Here is a 10,226-nt window from a genome sequence, read left to right on the forward strand (position 1 = left end):
TCCTACATGGACACACCAGTCCCATTGTCACTTTTACAAAATAATCACAACACGCACAAAACAAACAAAAATACCTCAATTACTATGTTCATTATATATAAACCAACTAATATAATTTGATAGCTGGCATCCTGTCCTAATCATATAGGTATTAAGGTTCTAAAGATAAACAAACAAACATGTAATCAGTAAATACCATTTATTAAAATAACTCAGTGTTACAAGCAACTTAGACTAATGACGATTCCATATTACTTCTTTTTCTCTTCCTTATCTTTTTTATCTTTTGATTTATCTTCGGACTTCTTCTCATCTTTTTCCTCTTTCTTTTCTTTCTTATCCTTGTTGTCTTCTTTTTTTCCTTCTTCAGCATCTCTATTTGTTATTTTATTATTAATCAGATTGTGTAGAGCAATGATAGATCTTACTAAGGCAGCTAAATAGACTACGAGTGACTGGTCATTTGTTTTGATGTATAGGTTATCAAGAAAACTGTCACTGAATATGTCAGGCAAGAGATTGAATATATCCTGTAGCTGATAAATTATTTGGTGGTTCATGGGTAAGGAGCCTTGTCCGACTTGGACAAGGTAATCTCTAATTTCACTTAGTTGTGAGTGAAGGCCACGGAGGCCCAGTAATTGATTTGTAATACGTTGAGAGAGGCTGCCGACAGTTGTATCCTTTATGTCTCTTAGTAGGTGTTCAACACCTACCTCTTCGGCTTCTTCAGCTCCAATTTCACTGGGTACGTGTTCAAATGTCCGCGTCGTAGGACTGCCATCATCATGAACTTCCTCTACAGCTCGATATGCCTCTGTTGGCAAACCCAAGTCCTTAGGTTTAGCATCAATTATTACCAAGACTGAATTGGGGCAGTAACGTCTAATAAGTTCATTAATTGCAACATCATTCTGATGCAGTTTTGGACCCGTGTGATACCAACCAACTACCTTTTCACGAGCATTGACCTTTTTGAACATTCCATACATGTTTTCCAAGTAATCGTGATCAAGGAACCATACAGACTTATCCTTATCATCTTCATCAAAGGGAACTGTAATAAATAAAACACTTTGAGGTAAAGCTTTAGATTAGGTAAAACCGAATTTCGGGACCGTGGGGGGATGGGGGGGAGAGGGTGGGGTACGCTACCCCTGGTACCACTGCCACACCTCGGAACCCCATGGTTATGGAGATATCCATGGTTAAATGGTTTCCCTCCGCGCCTCCGCGGCACAAAAAAAACACTCTAGGGGTAGAACAGACCAAGACCACGTGGACAGTGGGGTGCTCCGATTCGGTTTTGGGTATTTTTCGAATTTCTAAACCTATATTCTAGCACGCAATGTTACTAATTTTATTAGAATATTATGTCTGACGCGTTATTTTGTTTAAAAGTGTCGATTTGTCGCACAATGCAAACAGTACGAGCTCAAAGGTATTATAATAGCTTTAAATTCTTCTTCTAACCTCAAAAACTTTAACCATGGATATCTCCATAACCATGGGGTTTTGAGGTGTGATAGTGTTACCTTGTATAGATTCCCCTACACCCTCCACCCTCCACACCCAAAAACCCCATAATTCGGTTTTTCTAATTCGGTTTTACCTAATCTAGATCTTAGCCCCATCGATATCTCCATAACCATGGGGTTCCGAGGTGTGATAGTGGTACCAGGGGTAGTGTTCCCCACCCTCCCCCCCCCCCATCCCCCCACGGTCCCAAAATTCGGTTTTACCTAATCTAGATCTTAGCCCACTTTGATTTATAAAATTCATTTGTTGTCAATTTAATATAAAGAAAATGTTTCGTACATTTGATGCCAATGTTTTAAGTTATAACTGAAAATGTAAAAGCTAAATAAGCAATAAGTATTGAAAATACATGTACTAAATTTCTTACTATACTTTGTTTAAGTACATATGTATGAACAAACTTTAGTGTTATAAATTAGTGTTCGATGGTATTACACATCTAAATATTAAAATTACCTGCAAAACTGTTTGATACATCTAAAACTCCCTTCGCCCTCCAACAGCCAAGGAGAACTCCGACGACACGCTTTTGGTTACCAATTTTACCCATTCGGTTGAAATGATCTACGACACTGAGTAGTACTAAGGGATGAACAACCACTTTTGTGGTCACGACTTCTTGACTTGGCATCTTGAATTATTTATTTAAAATCTAGTTTAAGCGATCTAACTGAATCGTACTTCTGTCTCAAATTTATACAATAGGAAACAAATATTATTAGAATTGAAATCTACAAATGACAAAAGCAAATTCACTGATCATCAACCAACTAGAATTTGACAGTCATTCTAAAAAAAAATATCGTATTGGCTTTGATTTTAACAGATAAATAATGTACCGTAAAATGGGGTGAATAGACACAACTTTCAACTTCAACACTGATTTTTTACATATTTTATATAGAAGCTTATTAATAAAACATCGTGAAATCGTGAGTCGTGTTGTAATATACCAAATATGAATCCCAAAAATTAGCGAAATCATGTCTATTATTTGTAAATTGAAAAAAAGTAGGTGGTTTCTATTTACCCGGAAACTGGGGTCAAAAGACACGAGGGAAGGGGTGAATAGAGAAAAAACATTAGGGCTGTCAAATTCAACTTTAATTTATTTATTGAAATAATAAGTAAGAACAAAGACAACATAAATGTATGTATATATTTTATAAATCAGTATATATATAAGTATTAAGTATTTTCACGAACATTTAATTAAATAATTTGGGAATATAAAAATGAGCAGTATATTTTACAAGCAAACAAGCTTAAAAAAATAACAAAATATAAGAATGTTTAATTCTAACATAAACTATAAAATTCTAAAAAAAAAACTATATTTGGTAAATAATCTAAGGTTTTCTATAAAATGAAATCAAAAATCACAATTGAAAATAAAATTGGGAACATTGTGATTATAGTAGCAATATAATTCACTTTTGGGGTTTAGTTTTGGAAATTAAATTGGTAACTTGTTATACTACCTATTTAATCTGAATCCATCAGAGCATTTAATATATCATCATCACACCTATAATAAGTGGGCCGCCTAGAAATGGTTTTCGTTGATGCTGTCTCAACAAATGTATTTGACAATGTTTTCTTTAATTCTGCATCGCTCAGAAGAACAATTCTTTAGGATACCTTTTATACTTCTTGCCACGAGGATCTGGTTTATAAATCCTTGGCATGGCGAACGCAATACGATGTAGTGTACCTGTTTGAAATAAATATCAATTATTTAGACTGATATCATTATTATTTACTGAACAGCAAATACAGATAATTATTTAATTTATTTTAATGTTTGAATTTATATTTAAAAAAAACAGATAACTACTTAAAATGGTTTTCTAATAATTAATTGATAATTATAATATTTTTTAAGCACGTAGGTAGCTAAGTATAATGAACTAGTCTACGATAGACAACCCTAAAAAACGTGTTTCTATTAACCCCTTTCTCGTTTCTATTAACCTCTCACTCGTATCTATTCACCTCTTTCTTCGTGTCTATTGACCCTAAAGGCGTTTCTATTTACCCCTTTCTCGTATCTATTCACCTCGAAATTGCAAAAAAATGCCTGCATCCTGATTTCACAAGAAATAAGAAAGAAATAATTGAATATTAACACTTACCTTTGTAATACTAAAAGATTAGAAATGTATCTTTCCAAATAAATCAATTCGCTAGGTGAAATCTTCAAAGAACTCAATATTGAGCAAAACTTTTCGCAAGGTCTAAAATCACTATTCACACACGTTCACTTTAACGGCTTTTTTCTTTAAACCATTAAACTTTACGTAAATTTGTGTGTTGTCAGCATAAAGGAAAAATATTGCCGTGTAATTAATAGAAGAAATAAACCTTCAATAATAAGCTATAGATAATCTAGAGATAAAATAATGAAACTTCCAGTTTTGTTTCTATTCACCCCGCGATTTCTATTCACCCCATTTTACGGTAAAGTTTAACCGCAGCTCAACTTGTGGAAGAGGACAAAGAGCAACACGGAGGGGAGTAGCCATTTACAGGCGTTCCCCTCTGTCAAGGTATAAGGCCAAATGGCCATATGCATACAATAAAACTAGTTGCAGCCGCACTGATCACTAGACTAAATCTAGTTGCGCGATTGAATCCACGTCCTTCAAAAAATGCCAAATTAGTCTGTTTTTGCTGCAAAAAAAGATCTGCCACGTCAAATTTACTAAAACATGGCGTTACCTTTCAAACGTAAATATTTTTCAATCACATTATTACTTGTATACTTCTTTTAAACCTTTTTTAAACTTAAAAATTACAAATATTATCGGTCGTGTTGACTCGATTTGTTTACCAACACAGGCTGCTCGCCCTCATACAATATGCGGATCGGTCGAGCGACTGATCGGAGTTTATTTCCGAGAAGTCACTGTCGCCGAGCGATAGTGTTGTTACCGGTTTGTTTGTAGATGGTTATCGATAAAAATGGCAAAGGCAAAAGAGGAGACAGACATATTTGAGATTTTGATTTATTTAAAATATTATATTGCTAGCTTTTTTTAATAAACATAGTTATATAATAAAATTGCATTAAATTAAATAAAATACACGTATTATGAGTATTAATACATTTTACTAGAATTACTTAATGTGAACTTCGACCATAATGTTTTATATAAAAATTTGGCAGGTTTTCTAAAAATCCAAATTTAAGGGATGCCATTAGTGCTACGCTCCCTATTCCCGATTCGTCGACATCACCGTGTACATCATCAACTCCTCAAAATGTATGTCAACTTTATTTTTATTTTTTTTTTTATTTTATCATTTTTTAGGAAAACTTACAGCTAGACAATTATTATATAGCTTTAGAATTACTACTAAAAGGCCAATTACAAGTTTTCACAGTTAGGTAGAAATTAAATAAAGTATAAACTTAAAGATATTGCGCTACAACGATAAAATCCATTATCACAAAGTAAATAATATTTGGTAAAAATATTTGCAACAGTATGAAACTCACATTAGACAACAAGATATTAATAGACTTTTTCAGAAAAAAAAATATTAATATTAAATTTAACCTAAGAATATAAAAACTAAACTTCATTAAAAAACCCGTTAGTAACAATTTGTTTTAGTTGTCTAGGTGATGTACAGAATAGGTCAACATCGAACTGCGTAGAAATGGCATTGAAACATCCACTCGCTCGCATCAGGTAGTTATTTTGCCTATAATTTGTTTTAGCTTCGGGTATATAAAGTGTGGCTGGTCGTCTACAAGAATATGGAACACGTAAACCAACAGCATGCAAAAGTTCGGAACAATCAATCGAACCGTTAGCGATCTTTATCAAATATACAAGGTCAGCTATACGCCGTCTCTCATAAAGTGGTAATATATGAAACTTTTTGCAACGGTGCGTATAATTTGGTATATATAGATTTGTACGGAATTGTATGTAACGTAGGAATCTTTTCTGTATACGCTCAATGCGTGTACTATAAACATTATACGCCGGATTCCAGACTTGTGAGCAATATTCTAAGTGACTTCGAACGTAAGCACAGTATAAAATTTTGAAAACTTTGATAGATTTAAAGTCCGCTGACATACGTAAAATGAACCCAAGGGTTTTTGAAGCTTTATTTACGATAGTGTTAATATGTTCGTCGAATAATAATTTGGAGTCGAATACTATTCCCAGGTCACGAATGGACTTAACCCGAGTTAAATCTGTGTTTTTTAACTTATAAGTGGATATGATTGGGAATGGCTTACGAGTATATGAGCATATAAAGCATTTATTTACATTTAAGTCCAATTTATTCTCTATACAATATTTTTCAAATCTAATAAGATCGTCTTGTAATAGCTGGGTACATTGATGAGACTTTATTGGGCATATTATTTTCATGTCGTCAGCGTAAAGCAAAATTTTGGAGTTATGGAAACACGAATGAATGTCGTTTACAAAAATATTAAATAAAAGCGGACCCAGCAGCGAGCCCTGAGGTACTCCAGATGGTATTGGCATGGGTAATGAGGTATATCCGTTAAGCACCACAGTCTGGCATCTGTTCCTAACATAAGATGTGAGCCATCGGTACAAGTTACCCCTTATGCCTATGGATTGGAGTTTACGCAACAGCAGTATATGATCTATTCTATCGAAACATTTACTATAGTCTGTATATATGACGTCGACTTGAGAGGGCTCCGACATATGTTTTGATATGTAGTCACTACACAGGACCAGGTTTGACACAGTGGATCTGCCTCTTATAAAACCATGCTGTTGTACTATGAAAGTATGTTTAAGGCACGCATATAACTGCTTATGTACAACTCGCTCCAATATCTTTGCAAAAAGGCAAAGTTTGGATATAGGTCTGTAATTCACTACGTCATCCCTTGGTCCCTTTTTGTGGATAGGAGTGATATACGCGGATTTCCAAATAGACGGCACCTCACCCTCTGTCAAAGAACGCCTAAATAATAGAGAAAGAGGCAGTGCGAGACTTTTAGCGCATCTGGTTATAAAGAAAGCTGGTATGCCGTCTGGACCAGCTGATTTACTCAGGTCAAGCGACTCCAACAGCCTACAAACCTCTACAGGATCAACCTCGATGTCTCCAATATCAGCTACTGATAATGTGATGTCCGGTTCGATAAAAGAATTGAAGGAGTTCTCGGAGTCAGCACTATTTAAGAAAGTCGAGTGAAAATAATCGCCGAACATGTTACAGATTTCTTTTCCACAGCCCGAGGAACGCTGTCCGAATCGCAGTACGGCTGGAACTGCGTTGTTCCGATTTCTAGATTTTATATAGGACCAAAAAGCTTTCGGATTTTTGGATATATTCCTCTCAATGTTAGTTATGTAATCAGTAAATAGACTTGATTCTAACAATTTCGCACGGTCTCTAAGAACTATAAAAGATTGTAAATCCGAACAATTATTATATATTTTATATTTTTTGTGATATTTGTATTTTTCTTTTATTACTTTTATAAGAGGTTTATTATACCAAGGTGGATATTTATTCGAAGGAAATATTGTTTTTGATGGAATGTATTTGTTGCGAAGTTCATTTAATATATCATAAAAGAATGTTACCGCGTTTTCTAAGGTTCTACTAAACAATTCGTTTTGCCAATTAATCGATTTTAATTCGGACGCAATAGCGTTATAATCAGCTGTATGATATAGGTATTTGGTATAGGGTAACGGACACAAAGTGTGTAGTTGAACAAAATCTGCCGATATAGTAAGTGCTGGGTGGTGCGAGTCCTCTGGTACAAGGGAGTCGTGGCAGCGCGTTACGGTTAACAAGCTATTACTAAATACTAGATCTAAGAGCCTATTGTTGGTATTAGTAACAAAGCTGTATTGTGACAAATTACACAGACTAAGATCATCAAATAATTCAGTCTGTACAGAGCTTTGAGTACCACAGGCAGTATAAGAGCCATCATCCGAAATTTGCCAGCTTAAATTAGGCATATTAAAATCACCAATTATAACAAATTTGTCGGAGGGGTTTTTTAAAATTATATCCGGGAGATTACTGGAAAAGGTAGCCAGTTGAGTAGAAAGTGAACTCTCAGTGCCCTGATTACAAATATAGGTTGTACATAAATGCAATTTGTACCTTACATTGGGTTTCCGGCAGTGAAGTGTTAAGGTTACCCAAAGATCTTCTGCGTTTGAACACCAGTCACTACGCGCCTCTGAAGCAAGTTCACGCCGAACCGCAATCAAGACACCTCCACCCAAGGCTTGATTGGTTCTTCCATAATCACGATCACGCCGCCATACGATGTAACGATCGTCAAAAAGTTCACTATCACTTATCCCTTGCACTAACCAAGTCTCCGTTAAGCATATAACGTCATAACAAGAGTTCATGCAAACGTTTCGATAGAAAGTAGATGTTTTCGTACGTAAGCCGCGGACGTTCTGATAATATATTATAAGCATCATTTATAACAGGAAAAAAAATAGGCATTGATAAGCGATAGTAAGGCATAAGGGGCAAGCAATAAATTGTAAGTATAATTGTATTATAATAACTGTGAATAGGTTTAACGCCACACAAAAGCAATGAGCAAGTTGCAAAAAAACAAATAAATAACAATAAAAGAGGGCAGTATATAAAAAGCGTTAGCAAAGCAGCAATAGGCGAGAGATAGGCAGTTGACCGAGCGAGATACGGCGATAGCGTAAGGCTATAGGAGGAAAGAGATGCGCGTGCGCCAAGCGAGCTACTATGTTGGTATGAAACCGGTATGCGAGCGAGTCGGTGTTTCTCAACCTTTTCACAAACGTTATTTTTAAACTTAATTATATAAACAAAAGTTAACATAAACAGCATCAAAGAAAACAAGGAAATTAAATAATTTTTTTTAAATCTGATTCTGATATGACACGGATCACATGTGCCGTGGGGTTTTTTCGTGCGAAAATCTTGCATCCTCTCACCCATACAAAGGCAAAATCCCGCTCTTTAGCCAAATTCTTTGCTTTATTCAGAAGCAATTTATTCTGGAGGGTAAGATGGTCATTAATAAATATACGACTTTCACCGTGGAGTCCAAGGTTAGCTGCCACAATAGTCCGCTTCTTTGCTGCTGCAACGAAATCCTCTTTCAAATATCTGCTGTGTACTGAGACAATTATAGACTTATTGCCCTTGTCGTTGCGCGTAGGAATCCTCGCAATATAATTTATGTGCTCTTTGGGGATTGAACAGCCAATGACGTCTCCAATCCTGCCAACTACTTCAAACAAATTCTCCGAAGGCGTAGATGGAACACCTTTAATCTCGATATTGTTGATCCGAGACCTCTGTTCATATTCATTTATACTGACTTCCAGCTTAGAAAACCGTTGTTGGAGTTGTTGAAGTTCTTCTCTAGTTTTGAGAAGGCTTTGTACCTCTTGACTGATCTCAGTGCAGCGGTTAGACAAGGCTTCTACAGAGCATTGTACATATTCAACGGAGGCCTTTATTGTTTTTAATTCGGCAATATCGGCCTGTATAGCCTGTATGTTGGTAGCAAGCTTTAAATCGTTTATTGTAGACTGGCATTGTTTGGTACAACAACGTTGCACCAAACGTATTGTGACATAATTATAATAGTTAAACATATGCTACGCGACACTTTTTAACCGACTTCCAAAAAGGGAGGTGGTTCTCAATTTGACTGTATCTTTTTATGTATGTTACTTCAGAACTTTTGACTGGGTGGACCGATTTTGATGATTTTTAGTTTAATAGAAAGCTGATGTTTATCATGTGGTCGCGTTCAAATTTCATCGAGATCTGATAACAACTTTTTGAGTAACCTTTGATAACGCGTATATATTACATATATTGTATTACTTGTCGATGTAATTGAAGTCAGTTTTATTTTCGTTTGCGACCAAATACAATTATTATAGATAATGATGTGTTCTACAAAGTCTTACTACATTATATATTTCTATTATCATTAGTTTTTGTAGCGCACGCAATATAAGGAATTTTTTAGGTTATTTTTTTATCCCTTGGGTTACATTATTGGAGTTTTAGTAAGGAGCCCTAATATTTTTGAAAATATAGTATAGCCTTTGTCGCTCAAGGATAGTGTAGCTTCTCAACGGTGCAATAATTTTTTGAATCGGTCGAGTAGTTTCGGAGCCTATTCAATGCTAACAAACAAACAATCAAATCTTTACTCTTTATAATCGTTTATTTTAAATGAAGATGAAGAGAATGATTTGTAGTATATAATAAATTAAGTCTATTTTTATAATAACACCTTACCTTTGTATCACTTTAAAAATCTTATTTCCCTAACCGAGTACTTGAATTTATCGATAATGCATATCGACAGTTGGTACAACTACGGCTGTAAGCAACTTGTCAGTGTAGTTGCGGCGTGTCATTATACTGTAATGACACAGAATGTATCTACGTGTGTGTGAAAAATGTAAGTGTGATTTTAATTTAGTATGTGTGAGTTTTGTAGCATAATAAACGAGAAACCAAGAGGAATATTGGTTTTATTTAACTGAAAGAATTCTACTAGACAAATATAATATGACTTAAATTAATAATAATAAATAACAAGTATGACAGTTGACACGTTTGGTTTTAAAAATACTACGGAGATCGTATACATGGCGCGGAGGTCGCATATCACCTCATTCTCCCCCGGT

At 35.0% G+C, this 10,226-nt stretch overlaps 1 protein-coding gene across 1 annotated transcript; it reads right to left on the bottom strand.

Annotated features, from left to right (window-relative positions):
* Nucleotides 1–182: 182 nt before the first annotated feature.
* Nucleotides 183–2,326, bottom strand: LOC123669110 (26S proteasome non-ATPase regulatory subunit 7). Its single transcript, XM_045602745.1, has 2 exons — nt 1,996–2,326; nt 183–1,057 (listed from the first exon to the last, which is right to left on the bottom strand). The coding sequence occupies exons 1-2, from the start codon at nt 2,168–2,170 to the stop codon at nt 252–254; spliced, it is 981 nt and encodes a 326-aa protein (XP_045458701.1). The 5' UTR covers nt 2,171–2,326; the 3' UTR covers nt 183–251.
* Nucleotides 2,327–10,226: the final 7,900 nt, after the last annotated feature.

Source organism: Melitaea cinxia, chromosome 3 (genome assembly GCF_905220565.1).
Source record: "Melitaea cinxia chromosome 3, ilMelCinx1.1, whole genome shotgun sequence".
Lineage (NCBI taxonomy): Eukaryota > Metazoa > Arthropoda > Insecta > Lepidoptera > Nymphalidae > Melitaea > Melitaea cinxia.